A 13,427-nucleotide genomic window follows, 5' to 3' on the forward strand; every position below is an offset into this window, starting at 1 on the left:
AGGCCCAGAGGCCAGGGGCACTGGAGGCACTGGAGAAGCCATTTGGAGGCACTGCTTGTAATCCCATTGTGTCTGAAATTTGGATTTGGAGGTGGGGTGGAAGAGCTGGGGCCAGCAAGGCGATCAGGTTTGTTCCCACTCAGGCCAACTTCCCGGCTCCCTGTTCTTTCCTGTGGAGCCCCTCCGAAGCCATGCAACCTTGGGAGGTTATGGCCTCCACCCACGTCTCAGAGGCTCCCCAAGGCTGTTGCTGCCATGGCCCCTTGGCTGCCCATCAGGTCTCTCCCCAGAGCTGGTCAGCAGGGGCGCAATAAAGCCATTTACGAGAGCTGGGGATTCAGCTGCTGCGGTGGCGAGACGCGGCCCGGGTCTGGGGTGTTAACTACGAGGAAGGAAGCAGCTGCCATTGCCCACCCCACCCCACCCCGAGATCCCACCCCTGCTTGTTCCCTCCCAGCCCTGGACCTGAGCTCCCTCATCAGGACCCCCAATGGCAGCTCCCTCAAGCTGGTCGGTGGCTCGGCCAGCATTTCCAGTGCAGGGTCTCCAGCCACGTAGCCTGTGCTCTCTGGGTAGAGCCAAGGGCGAGAAGGTCTAAGTCCTCCTGGGTGCAAGGATCAGTTCACAGAGCCAGGGTGGGACCTGGTCACTTCCGAGCCCTCACTCCCACCCCAGGCAGCCCTGACCTCTCACTGGCCGCTATCACCCCTCCTTTGAGCCTCCCAGCTGCTTCCTCCCCCCTAAAGTGGTTCCTGCCTGCCCTACCTGCCTTGCACCCTTTAGGGCAACAGCTCCCAGAATAGGGCTGGGCCTCCATCCCAGCTGTGGCTGTTGGGTCCCTTCCTGGGGACTTTGGCATCAATGGGGATGGGGGGGGGGCGGGGGCAGGGTTCATGACCTAAACGTGCCAGGAACCTCCCTTGACCTGGGACCGGACCAGTAACCCGAGGACTCTGACCCGGGAGGCAGTTCCATCCTGCCTGTTGCAGGGAGCACAAGCAGCCCAGTGCAGGGAGAGGAGAGGGCGGGCAGGCAGACTCGGAGGAGGAGCAAGAGAGGGCAGCTGTGCTCCCCACCCCCCAGATTCCAAGGTCAGTGAAGTCCCTCTCTTCCTGCTCGCTCCGGTTCTCTGAGGTCCCCCTATATCTGCACAGTGAGTTCTTTTTGGCTCAAGCCAGCTTGAGTTGGCGCCTTTCCCCTGCCACCACAGAGCATATCAAGGACATAGTAAGAGCTCCAAACTGGGGGGGCATGTAGTTCTTCAACTTTTGAGACTGAAATAGGGCACGATCAATAATTACACTGGGACTGCAGGTGTAACCTGGATGACCCAGGCAGACCAGGCCGAAAGGTCACCCCATCTGTAGGTGAAGAACACGCAGGCTGCTTGCATCTCCTTTTGTCCTTGGGCAAGCCAGGACGGGCATGTTAGGCAGGGATGGCCGTGGTCTCTCTGAGATAAAGCTTTGGCGGGATGGTGGTCCAAGGTGGGTGGCTCTGGGAGAGGGCGCAGGCCCGAGAGTGGCCACGTTGTCCTGTGTGGTTGGTGTGCAGCCAGAAAATCGATTCCGGCTGCGGGAGAAAGGTCAGGGTCACGTCCCCCTTCCTTTCTTCTTGATGGATGAGGGACCTGTTCTTTGAGATGTGGACTCCCCAAGGCCAGGGAGGCCGATGCCCTTCCAGGAATACGTGGGCGGGACAGTGGGCCGGGACCCGACGGAAGGACTCAAAGGAGGCCGCAGAACAGTCGGAGCACAGGATGGATGGTGGGGCCGCAGGAGCTATAAGTGGCCCGGCCAGGGCCCTTGCACGGGTCTCTGGCCATGCTACTCCTCGGGGTGCTGCTGCTGACTGTGCTGGCTGGTGCCCGCCTGCTGTGGGGCAAGTGGAAGCTCAGGGGTCTGCACCTCCCACCTCTTGTCCCTGGCTGCCTGCACCTGCTGCAGCCCGACCTTCCCCTCCACCTGCTGGGTTTGACGCAGAAACTGGGGCCCATCTACAGGCTCCGCCTGGGGCTGCAAGGTGAGTCTGCCTCTGCTCCGTCGCCAGCCCCACCGCGTGGGAGGTAGGGTCCCCTTCCTGCTGACACCCCGCTCTGACTCCTCCCCAGATGTGGTGGTGCTGAATTCTAAGAGGACCATCGAGGAAGCCATGGTCAGGAAATGGGTGGACTTCGCCGGCAGACCGCAGACGCCATCCTGTAAGGGCTGGGGCGGTTCTCGAGGGACGTGGGCTGTCAGAGGCCGGGAAGGCCAGCCTGCGGCTCCCATGGTCCGTCCCTCCCCTCTCCTATTCTCCTACTCGCAGACAAGCTGGTGTCTCTGCACCACCAGGACCTGTCCCTGGGGGACTACTCCCTGCTGTGGAAGGCTCACAAGAAACTCACCCGCTCAGCCCTGCTGCTGGGCATCCGCAGCTCCATGGAGCCGCTGGTGGAGCAGCTGACCCAGGAGTTCTGTGAGGTGAGGCTGCCGCCCCACAGCCGCCCCAGCTCCGCTGCCCCTTGCCCGGCGGCGCCCGGCCTGCTTAGCTCCTGTTCCTCCTCCGCAGCGCATGAGAGCCCAGGCTGGCACCCCTGTGGCCATCCAGAAGGAATTCTCTTTGCTCACCTGCGCCATCATCTGTCACCTCACCTTCGGAGACAAGGTCAAGGTTTTCTTGCCCTCCATGTGCTGGGGCCCTTCTTTAGCCTCTCCCTGGCCCTCTCTGGTCCTGAACTTTTTTCTTCTTTTTTTTTCGGCAGGAGGACACCTTAGTACATACCTTTCATGACTGTGTTCAAGACCTGATGAGAACCTGGGAGCACTGGTCCATCCAAATGTTGGACATCATTCCCTTTCTCAGGGTGAGGGGTGCAGCCCAGACTCCCTGGGTCCTGGGAGGGGCGGTGCGGGGGGAGCAGGCCTCCTTGCCAGCGGCTGCACCCTTTTGCCCCCTGCCCCAGTTTTTTCCCAACCCAGGCCTCTGGAGGCTGAAGCGAGCCTTGGAGAACCGGGACCACATCGTAGAGAAGCAGCTGAGGCAGCACAAGGTGGGAAGGCCGCGTGGGCCTGGCTCCCCCGCAGTCTGCCCCCAGGTGGCGCACCTGCTGGACGCGCTCAGGCGGGCTCCTCCTCCCCACCACAGGAGAGCATGGTGGCAGGCCAGTGGAGGGACATGACCGACTACATGCTCCAGAGGGTGGGGAGGCTGAGAGCAGAAGAGGGCTGTGGACAGCTCCTCGAAGGACACGTGCACATGTCCGTGGTGGACCTTTTCATTGGCGGCACCGAGACCACGGCCACCACCCTCTCCTGGGCCGTGGCGTTCTTGCTTCACCACCCTGAGGTGCGCCCTGGGGGCAGCCCGGCTGGGGCCCAGGAACTCGGTTCGCTGCCTCCCCCCGCCCCCATGGGATGCGTTCACCCAGGGGCGCTTCTCCCAGTGGGCACGAAGGCTCCTCCACTGGGTTGCTCTAGGGAGGGGCCCGGGGCCGGGAGGCCAGGCAGGCCTGGGTCAGCTACCTCAGGGTTCCCACCCCAGACACCAGGCTTGCTCCCATTTCCCAGATTCAGCAGCGACTGCAGGAAGAGCTGGATCGGGAGCTGGGTCCTGGAGCTTCAGGCTCCCGAATCCCGTACAGAGACCCCACACGCCTGCCCCTGCTCAGCGCCACCGTTGCCGAGGTGCTGCGCCTGCGGCCCGTCGTGCCCCTGGCCCTGCCGCACTGCACCACGCGGCCCAGCAGGTGACTCTCCTAAGAGCTGGGCACACGGGGGACCAAAGGGTGGGGGATCCTGGTGGGCCTCTGACTCCACCTTCCTCTCAGTATCTCGGGCTACGACATCCCCGAGGGCATGGTTGTCATCCCCAACCTGCAAGGCGCCCACTTAGACGAGACGGTCTGGGAGCGGCCACAGGAGTTCCGGCCCGGTGCGTGGTGGCAGGGGAGGGGCGGTGGCTGCGGCACAAGGGCTGGGGGCGGCGGAGGCCAGTCCCCACCGCTACTGGACCCTGGTTCTATCCTCCCGCCCGCAGATCGCTTCCTGGTCCCCGGCGCCAGCCCCAGAGTGCTGGCCTTCGGCTGCGGGGCGCGTGTGTGCCTGGGGGAGCCGCTGGCACGCCTTGAGCTCCTGGTGGTGCTGGCGCAGCTGCTCCGGGCCTTCACGCTGATGCCCGCTGCGGGCACCCTGCCCTCTCTGCGACCCCGGGCCCGCTGCGGCGTCAACCTCAGTATGCAGCCTTTCCAGGTGCAGCTGCAGCCCCGGGGGGCAGGAGTCCTGGGACGTGGCCAGCACCCATGACAGGCAGGACACACGACGGCTGTGTGCTTCAGTTTCTCCTTTTATTTCTCCCAGTACAAACCCCGTCCCTCCCCCCTGTAAACATGGTGCTGTGAGATCGCAGATGGAGAAGGCTCCCTCCTCCGGTGGCTGGATAGTGAGGGTGGCCCCTGGCTCTTCTCTCAGCGCGACCCCTCAGTGCTCGGCAGTCATACTGGGGCGCCGGAGATGTGAGCTGTGGTCAGCCTCCCTGGGCTGCTGGGGGCCGGTAGCTTCTTGGTCTGAGCTTCATTTCCGTGAAGGGCACAGAGAACTCGAAGCCCTTCCAGTAGTACCAGCTCACCCCCTGGGAAAGGATTGTTGAGACAGAGTCAGAGCCAGACAGACGTCCCATCTGCTCCCCAGCCTACACCCTGCACCCCGGCATCTGGGGAGATGGTTCCCAGAAATCAATCACCCTCCCCCCGCACCCACTTCATGATCCTCAACTGCAAAGGCCGGAGGCTTAGTCTAAGCTGGCCCTTTACATCCAATAAATCGTGCTCATGTCTCCCTCGAGATGACCTGGTGAGATTAGCATTATTGTTTCATTTCACAGATGACAGCCCAAGGCGCCAAGCGGCTCTGTCGCTCATCCCGCCACCCCTGCAGCAGGCTGAGCCCTGAGCCACTCCCAGCCCCTCACCTGGTGGTCCACTGTACTTCCGTAGAGCCCGTTGAGGTTGGCGTAGTGGCAGTTCCTGTACCACCAGGCCCCGCGGTATGACACCGCGCAGGAGATGAGCAGGTTGTTGGGGTCGCGATCACGGGCGGAAAAGACACTGCCACTATGGTAGCTCATGGAGTCCCCTGGACCGGTGTGAAAGGGGCAGTGAGGGCCTCCCCTCCCCTGCCCCACTGTCCACGGGCCCCAGGTCCACCCTGACCTGCTGTGCCGTGGTAGCCGTCCAGATGAAGGCGGTAGTACTCCGCAGCTGAGTCTACTCGGAAGGAGTCATACTGTGCGAACACGGCCTCGTCCCCAGCCCGCAGGTCCACACGCATGGAGTAGTCGCCCGCTTTTGTCAGGCTGTGCAGGGCCTCGTTGCCTGGGGGTAAGGAGGTGCTCTCACCAGAGTCCCCCATCCACCGGCCACCGGCCCTTCCCGGCCCCGCCCCTGCCCCTGTCCCTGCGAGGCACTGACCCAACCAGAACTCCCCAGAGATGTTGCCGAAGCCGTGGGCGTAGTCCTCCCAGTCCCTCCAAAAGTCTGTCTGTCCGTCCATGCGGCGCTGGAACACCTGGCAAGCAGGGGGAGCCACCATCAGCCACGGCTCCGGGCACAGCAGCCCGTGCCCCGCGCGGACCCTTGGGCGTTCTGTCCGCCACCCACCAGCCAGCCGCCCCCATCGGTCTCCATGTCACAAAACACATTGAGGGGCCGCTCGCGGTTGCCATTGAGGAAGACGGTGGTGGTCCTGGAGGTGCCGGCTCCGTTCTGCATCTCTTCCCCGCAGTCCCGAGGGAAGGGGATTCGAAGTCCACCTGGGGAGAGGAGAATGACGGACCGGTCCTGTCCCCGCGCCCGGCGCCCTGCTGCCCGCTCGGACCCCCGCCTTAGGTCCCAGCGCCAAATACCAGTGGTGAAGGAGGTGGACACCGGCGGCGTGAGGCTCTCGCCCCACACAGCCCGGAGCCACACGCTGTAGGGGGTGGAGGGAAAGAGGCCCAGAAGCTGGTGAGAAGTGGCCCCGCCTGGGAGCACGACCTCCTGTGGATAGATGAGGAGCAGGTCAGGGCCGGGCAGGGGACCCACTGGGGGAGGTGGGGGACGGGCAGCATCTCCTGGAACCGGCGGGGCTGGCCAGTGAGGGAGAGAGGAGCACCTGTGTCTGTCCACCAAGGGCGTTGAAACTGAGCAGGTAGCTAGTCGGCGGGACTTGGGGCTCAGTCCAAGTGAGCAGGGCCATGCGGGGGGTTACTTCCTTGGCCTCCAAGTCCTGGGGGGCTTCCAGCCCTGGGAGGGGAGGTGGGAAGAGAAGATGGAGATGCAGATGGAGATGGAGATAGAGATGGAGATGGAGATAGAGATGACCTCCCCTGCCCCTGTGGCACACACCTCCCAGGCCGTACCTGTGGTGAAGGTGATGCTGGCTGGGGAGGTGAGGTTGGGCCCCCGGAGACCACGCACAGTCGCTGTGTAGTTGGTGTGGAGCCTCAGGCCCCCCAGAGGGTACTCCACCGCGCTGCCAGGGGCCGAGGCCTGCAGTGGGGGGTCTGGAGGTGGGGTGAGCATCAGCCTCTGCCCCCTCGGTGCCCTGCCAGAGCCTCTGTCCCCTCCCTGACCAAGTCCCCTCTGGAGGCCTCAGCCCAGCTCACCCCCTGGGGCTGTGACACGGATGTTATATGTGTCCACGGGGGCCTGAGGAGGCTTCCAGTGCAGCAGAGCTGATCCCTCCGTCAAGTTCAGTGCACGGAGCTGGGTGGGGCCATCAGGAACTGGGAGAAGGGAGGAGGCTCAGAGCTGTCCCCGCTCCCCTCTCCACGCCTCACCTCCCCAAGCTCTACGGGCCTCCTGTCCACAGTCGAATCCTCTCACGCCTCCTTCCCCCTCATCCTGTCGGGGACCTAGCCCATCTCACCTGTGGTGAGGTAGCCTGTGAGAGGCTCACTCTCCTCAAAGCCACGGACAGAGACCACGGTCACCTCATAGTGAGAGCCTGGCATCAGCCCCTGGAGTTTCTGGGTCCGGGCTTGGCCATCCACCTGCACACTCTGTGGCTCCCCTGAAAACACACAGGCTTGGGAGTTTGCCCAGGGAAGCAGGCAAGAGCCACAGGGTGAGCAGACTGCAGGGGGCGGGAGGGCAAAGGGGGGGCAAAAGGGGGTCACCTCCATCTGCCAGCTGGTAGGAAACTTTGAAACTGTCCACTCTGGATGATGGAGGCATCCAGCTGACCTGGGCCGATGTTTCCCTGATTTCCCTGAACTGAAGGTCCCGGGGGCTTTCCAGAACTGAGGGGAGAGGTGTGCCGAGGAATGTCAGTGAGGGTGCCGGGCAGGGAGGCTCCTGCCTCGGGATCCCCTGCCCTGCTCCTTCCCAGGGCCCCAGTGGCTGCACACACCTGCTCACCACCAGCCCTTTCCTCCAGACCTCAGAGAGGAAGACTCTGGAGATTCCCCTCAGCCCCACCACACACCAACCTCCCCTCTGGCGGAGGCACTAGGTCCCGCCCCACAAAGTACAAAGACCTCTCACATCAGGGCAGCACACGAATGTGCCCACTGTGGGGCCTTACCTGGGCTGAGGGTACGGGCTGTGCCCTGGATGCTGTCGGCCTTATGGGGCCCACGCAGCCCATACAATGTAAGGCTGTACAGGGTCCCCGGATGCAGGTCCCGGAGCACGGCTGAGCGCTGCGTCCCTGGCACCGTCAACTCCCGCTGCAGCAGGGGACGTGAGTGGGGCTCTAGAGTGCTTGGTGATGGGACCCCAAAACGGAGCAGGAAGGAGTCAAAGGCCTCGGATGGGGCCTCCCAGTTGAGCCGCAGCGAACTGGTGGTCACATCAGTCACTGACAGCTGGGACAGGCGGGGCCCTGGCTCCCCTGGGGTCAGACCGGCAGGAGCAGGCCCTGCACAGAGTGGGTGGGAGACAAAAGCACACCACGTTGGTGGGCTGGAGCAGGTCTCTTCCACCACCCCACCCCGGCCCCAAGTTTCTCATATGTGAGGTGGTGGAGCTCATGCGAGGCAGGTACTCAGCTGGGGCCCATGTGAGCATGTGTGTGGAGCACCACAGGCGGCTGCTGCACCCCTTCCTCCCTCCACACTGCCCTCCAGTCACTGCCTCTGGGCACCCCCTTTAGCCCTTCCAGTCCCAGACCTGAGGTGGGTGAGGCCTAGATACGGGGCCCTTGCCCGGCGGTACCTGTGGTGCCCTCAGCTGAGATAGGCCCCAGGCGCTTCCCTCCATGGAGGCCATAGAGGAAGAACTGGTAGGAGGTGCTGGGCTCCAGGCCTGACACTAGGACCTTGTTCTGGTTGCCACCCACGAGCAAGGCCTGGGGCTGCCCATCTGTGTCCTGATACTGGACCACGAAAGAGTCAAAGGGGCCCTGGGCCACATTCCACAACAGGTGCAGAGAGTCTGGGGTTATGTCGCTCACTGCCAGTGTCCTTAGGTGGGGCCCTTCAGGGAGCTCAGGGGCCTCTGTGGCGGGGCTCCAGGGGGCTGGTGTGTCCACTTCCGGGGCTGCGTGGGAGAAGCCCAGGGGAGAAGCTGAGCAGGGGTGACCAAGGCTCTACTAGCATCGCCCTTCTCTTGAATCTCCCCTTCCCCTGCTTTGGCACTGATTCTTGCCCCCCACCCCCAACCCCGGCCTCCGTGAGCACCAGCACTGTGGCCCCATCAGATACTTGCTTCTCCTTCTCCTCCTCCATGTATTCTGGGTGTCTCATCTTGAGGTGCGTGCACAGCCTGCTCCCTCCCCACCATGTCTGGGTGCCTATGCTCCTGGCCCAAGGCAGGAAGAGCTGGGCGGGGCATGTGGTCCAGGGCGGTGGAGTGGGGGTGCATAGCTGAGGACGGAGCTGGCTGGTAAACTGGAAGGGCAGATCGCACCAACCAGGTCGGCCGATGGGCCCCATCCTGCTGACCTCAGCTGGGTGTTAATAACTCCCAGCTCCATCACTGTAGCCACTTCTGGTTGCTACGCCCCTCACCTATTTTCTTTTCCAGTTATTTTCCACTTGGGAAAAAATGCTCCTGACTCATCCACAGGAGGGGGTTTGCCCCTATCTGGCAAGGCTGCCCGCGGGGAGGTAAGAGCTGCCTCAGTAGAGTGAGGGGAACAGCTGGCAGTGCTGGGCAGCATGGGGGCTGGGAGACAGGGGACCACTGCCAGGGCCTTTCCTTGTGCCTGCCTTGGCTGCCCTGGCTCCTGCTTTGGATGGACTCCTCGGGTTACCATCGGAGCTGGCCCCACTGCACCTCCCTTCCTCCCAGGCCCACTCATGCTCACCTGTCACTCCCAGGACGGAGATGGGGCCCAAGTGCTGTCTTCCGTGGATCCCATAGAGCAGGAATTTGTATTTCCTGCCAGGCTCCAGGCCCTGTATGGTGACGTCCCGCTGGTCTTTGGCCACAGGCACTGCCCGGGGCTGCCCAGCTGGGTCCCTGTACTGGACCACAAAGGAATCAAAGAGGCCCTGGGCTACCGTCCATGAGAGGCTCAGGGAGTTGGAGGTCTCATCTATCACTGTCAGCTCTCCGAGGCGGGGTGGGTGCTGCTGCTCCTTCTCCAGGGGAGCTGTAAACAGAGTGGGAGGAGAGACCTTAGTTAAGAGCTACCTTTACTGCAGCCCTGGCAGCTTCTCGGAGACATGAGGGTCTAGGAAAGGGTCCCTGCACTGTGGCTTCAGTCTGCCTGAAAGGAAGAAAAGCGAGCAGCTTGATCTCTGCTGGAGGCCACTGCCCCTGCCCCCCTTCCCTCCCTGCTGTGATCAGGGTGCAGTAAATGCAGAGAAGATCACCTTGTGAGACAGTGTCCCTGGGGGTGTAGAGAAAGGCCTCAGTTTCTCCCTGGCCCCTGATCCCTCGAGCAGGAGGTGGCCAGAGCCGAGAAAGGCTCCCAGAGTGTATCTGGGTTGTCAGGGAAACACCCCTAAACACTAAGAGCTGGGTTGGGCAGCCAGCCAAGCTTGTGGGCTCCCATGGCTTGGCCATGACCTCCTCTCTCTTGCTATCAGCCTGGGCCATCCTCCCACCCACTTTCCAGCCCTCCACTAACACCATTGGACCAGGGCAGGGTTGGCAGGGGGGCAGCCGGGGTAGAACAAAGAGGAGAGCAGAACACAGAGGAGACCTGCCCTGGCGGGGACAGGCGTTAGCTGATGGGGTCAGAGGAGAAGCCTGTATTCAGTGCCCATAATGAGGGTTTGGAGTCTGAGTGTCCCAGCTGACTGTGTGCCCCATCCCCATCTGGCCAGGGTGACTCATGGTCCTGGGAGGGAGGTAAGGGTCAGTGACCCACCTCCACCCTTTCCTCAGGGGGCTGAGTAATAGGCACAATGACTCCAGATTTTTCCATAGTCTTTCTACAGCCAAACCCTTCCATATTTTCCACCTCCTGCCTCGGCTGGGACAGAGGGAAGGACTGGAACATTTATTAAGTGCTGATCCATATTTATTGTGCATATGCAGGTATAGTAACTGTGGTTCGAGGGAAAGAAGTGGCTTGTCTGTGGCCACACCACTGGCAATTGGAATTTGAACATGGTTCTGCTTAGCTCCAAAGACTGGATTCTTTTTATGACATCAGCAGTCAGTGAATGAAGGGAATAATGCACATATAAAATACTTAGAATAGAGCCTGGCACGTGATGGAGGCTCAGTAAATGTTTGCTCTTGCTGCCATAAAGGCTGAAGGCAGGGATAGGCCGGTGGGGGGCAGCTCTTGGGGCTTAAGTCAGAGGCAACTCTAGAAAACATGGGGTGCAAGGCTGGGGCTCACCTGTGCTGCTGTCGGCAGAGATGGGGCCCAAGCGCTTCCTGCCCGCCAGCCCGTAGAGCAGGAACCTGTACTTCCTGCTGGGCTCCAGGCCAGGGATGGTGACCTCACGCTGGTCTGCGGACACAGGCACCCCCCGGGGCTGCCCATCCCTGTCCTTGTATTGGACCACGAAGGAGTCGAATTCGCCCTCGGGGACCGTCCACGAGAGGCTAATGGAGTCTGGGGTCACGTCTGTCACTGTCAGCTCCCCAAGGCTGGGAGGTTTCGTGTCTGGGCCTGGAGTAGAGAGAGAGGTGTATGGAAAGTGACAGAAATGGTGACAGAAGCTGGCAGAGCTTTGTCAGGATGCTAGGGCTCTGGGAGCTGGTTCTGAGAGCTGGGAGGGGGTGGCTAGGCCACCTGGCAGGAAGCAGGCCAGCAGAGGAACAGGGAAAAAGATGAACCAGGTTAGCCAGCAGCATCCCCAGGATGTAGGACAAGTAGGGAGAAGGATGGGAACGAGAGGGGTCATGGGGAGCTCTGGACCTGGTGTTTACTGGACCCAGTAAATAATCAGGTCAGGAGGCCCCAGCTTTGGAGCTTGGAGCATAGAAACAGGACACTAATTGCCACCACAAGGGGGTGAAGGCCTGTCTGGAGGCACAAGCACCCATGAGGGCCTCCAGCATCACGCGTCTTTGTGTCTACAGACACAGGACCATGGCGTTTCTCATCCTGGAGCCCGAAGAGCAGGGACTTGTACTTGCAGGTGGGTCCAGACCCGAAATGGTGATCTCGCGAAGGCCTCGAGCCACAGGCACCACCTGGGGTGCCCCTGCACATCCCTGTACTGGACCAGAAGGAGTGGAAGGGGCCCTGGGCCACCGTCCATGAGAGGCGCACGGTGTCAGAGGTCACGGTGGCCATGGCCAGCTCCCCCAGGCCGGGGGCTGCGGGGGGCTCTGTGGGCAGAGAGGCTGGAACAGAGCGGAGGAGGCTGATGGGTCAATGGTGCGACCCTTCGAAAGAGAGAGAGTGCTTTCCCGAGGCTATGAAATAAATGTCTTGTAGCAAGCTCTTCTAAAGTGCTTAGTGCATCCCAGGCGTGGCTGTGAGCGCTTCACACACAGGCACGAGGATCCTCCCACAAAATATGAAGTACGTGTCTCTAGTATTGTCATTGCCACTATGCGTGGATCTAAGGCGCAGAGAAGTTAAGATACGGTCGGAATTCACACAGTCAGTGGTTCAGAGCAGGATTCAAACCCAGAGACGTGGTTCTGCAGCCACTAAAGACCAGAGCCACTGCAGACCAGAGACGTGGTCTGAGTCACTAAAATACCCAGTCCGGGAGCCTGAGAGGCCGTATATGAATATTTCAACAAGTTTAATGTTGCTGATAAGAAAGGAAAGTGGACAGGTAAATTTATGAAGTGAAGGGTACCTGCCAACTAAGCCTGAACAGTCTCCTACATCCTTCATGAGTAAAGGATGAGGAAGGATATTAGTGCCACATGAGAAAAGAGAGGGACCTAAGGGACGATTTGTGAGGAAAGGAGGAAAGCAAGACAAAACAGGAGACTTAGGAGACAGGGTGCTCGCTGTCACTCACCGGTCAGGCCCACGGTGGACACGGGGCCCACGCGCCGCCCCCTGTCCAGGCCATACAGGTGCATCTTGTACTTGCGTCCCGGCTCCAGACCCCCAACGGTCACCTCACTCTCGTCGCCCGGGACACGCACCACCTGGGGCCGCCCATCCCTGTCCTTGTACTGGACAGTGAAGGAGTCAAAGTGGCCCTGGGGGACGGTCCAGGAGAGGCTCAGGGAGTCTGGGGAGGATCCCGTCACCGTCAGCTCCCCCAGGAGGGGCTCCTTGGGGGGCTCTGGGGCCTCTGTGCTGGGTTCTGTGGGGCTGGGGGTCTCCTCCACCTCGGTGGGGGTTGGCGTCTCTTCTTCTGCAGCTGAGAAAGAGACACATGGAGAGGGTGAGGCAGGGTCCCCGGGAGACATCCTCAGGTCTTAGGAGAAGGATGGAGAAGCTGTGACTGGGTCTGGGGGCTCCCGATTCAGTTCAGTGAAGCCCATTCTCGGGGCTGGGTGGGCTTGCTCAGCCCACATCTCACAAACATGCTGGGAGCCTCCAGGGTCAGCCATGGGGAAGCCTGTCCAGCCACCAGCACAGCTCACGGAGGCCCGCCCTTCTCTGCATGGGAGGACCCCCTCGGTCCTCAGGGAGCCCCAGCGGGGGAGCACCTTGAGCAGAAGGGCCTCCTGCACCCCACTCACCCATTACCTGAGAGAGGGGGGTCCTGCCACTGGCCCAACCCTGAGGCTTCCACTGGCTACTCACCTGTCACCCCAATGGCAGAGATGGGGCCCATGCGCTGGCCACCGTGGAAGCCATACAGGTTCATCTTGTACTTGTGGTCTGGCTCCAGGCCTGAGATGGTGACCCCGTCTTCATGCCCTGGCACCCTCACCGCCTTGGGCTGCCCATCCCCATTCTTGTACTGGACCAGGAAGTGGTCAAACTGGCCCTCGGGGATGGTCCAGGACAGGTGCAGGGAGTTGGGGGTGGCTTTGGTCACTGCCAGCTCCCCCAGGTGTGGCTTGATGGGAGGCTCAGAGGACATGGTGGATGGGGCTTGGGTGGTCACAGCTTCATATTCTGGAGGGGACAGAGACATAC

General features: G+C 61.7%; 2 protein-coding genes across 6 annotated transcripts in view; one reads left to right on the forward strand and one right to left on the reverse strand.

Moving 5' to 3' along the window:
• The first annotated feature begins 1,729 nt into the window (after nt 1-1,729).
• On the forward strand, nt 1,730-4,820 carry LOC112641338 (steroid 21-hydroxylase). Of its 3 annotated transcripts, none has more exons than XM_025418262.3 (10): nt 1,730-2,022; nt 2,111-2,200; nt 2,308-2,462; nt 2,551-2,646; nt 2,744-2,845; nt 2,945-3,031; nt 3,127-3,327; nt 3,549-3,727; nt 3,809-3,912; nt 4,018-4,820. In XM_025418262.3, the coding sequence occupies exons 1-10, from the start codon at nt 1,824-1,826 to the stop codon at nt 4,281-4,283; spliced, it is 1,479 nt and encodes a 492-aa protein (XP_025274047.3). In that variant the 5' UTR covers nt 1,730-1,823; the 3' UTR covers nt 4,284-4,820. The 3 variants fall into 3 exon arrangements, with proteins under 3 accessions (XP_025274047.3, XP_048947921.1, XP_035553788.2); XM_035697895.2 differs by having other exon boundaries at nt 1,972-2,022; nt 2,334-2,462; XM_049091964.1 differs by lacking the exon at nt 3,809-3,912 and having other exon boundaries at nt 4,018-4,254.
• The window catches only part of TNXB (tenascin XB), a 56,463-nt gene continuing 47,341 nt past the window's right edge, over nt 4,306-13,427 (reverse strand). Inside the window, exons 26-42 of one of the 3 annotated variants that reach the window (XM_035697877.2) lie at nt 13,089-13,406; nt 12,349-12,699; nt 10,758-11,033; nt 9,267-9,554; nt 8,174-8,497; nt 7,542-7,877; nt 7,135-7,257; nt 6,885-7,028; nt 6,622-6,741; nt 6,376-6,519; nt 6,129-6,259; nt 5,881-6,013; nt 5,636-5,787; nt 5,447-5,543; nt 5,189-5,350; nt 4,948-5,111; nt 4,306-4,608 (exon numbers count right to left, since the gene is read on the reverse strand). In XM_035697877.2, the coding sequence (XP_035553770.2) occupies nt 4,504-4,608; nt 4,948-5,111; nt 5,189-5,350; nt 5,447-5,543; nt 5,636-5,787; nt 5,881-6,013; nt 6,129-6,259; nt 6,376-6,519; nt 6,622-6,741; nt 6,885-7,028; nt 7,135-7,257; nt 7,542-7,877; nt 8,174-8,497; nt 9,267-9,554; nt 10,758-11,033; nt 12,349-12,699; nt 13,089-13,406 (3,368 nt within the window). In that variant the 3' untranslated portion in view covers nt 4,306-4,503. Of the gene's footprint in view, nt 4,609-4,947; nt 5,112-5,188; nt 5,351-5,446; nt 5,544-5,635; nt 5,788-5,880; nt 6,014-6,128; nt 6,260-6,375; nt 6,520-6,621; nt 6,742-6,884; nt 7,029-7,134; nt 7,258-7,541; nt 7,878-8,173; nt 8,498-9,266; nt 9,555-9,777; nt 10,019-10,757; nt 11,034-12,348; nt 12,700-13,088; nt 13,407-13,427 lie in introns of those variants that run through there. The other 2 variants (XM_049091960.1, XM_049091961.1) reach the window with 2 other exon arrangements.

The sequence above is a fragment of the Canis lupus genome, chromosome 12 (genome assembly GCF_003254725.2).
Source record: "Canis lupus dingo isolate Sandy chromosome 12, ASM325472v2, whole genome shotgun sequence".
Classification (NCBI taxonomy): Eukaryota; Metazoa; Chordata; class Mammalia; order Carnivora; family Canidae; genus Canis; species Canis lupus.

Bases quoted from the DNA above. Each gene is read 5' to 3' on its own strand.
- LOC112641338 (XM_025418262.3), top strand. From the start codon at position 1,824: ATGCTACTCCTCGGGGTGCTGCTGCTGACTGTGCTGGCTGGTGCCCGC. The intron at 2,023-2,110 runs GTGAGTCTGCCT...ACTCCTCCCCAG, and splicing joins GCTCCGCCTGGGGCTGCAAG to ATGTGGTGGTGCTGAATTCT. The intron at 3,913-4,017 runs GTGCGTGGTGGC...TCCCGCCCGCAG, and splicing joins GCCACAGGAGTTCCGGCCCG to ATCGCTTCCTGGTCCCCGGC.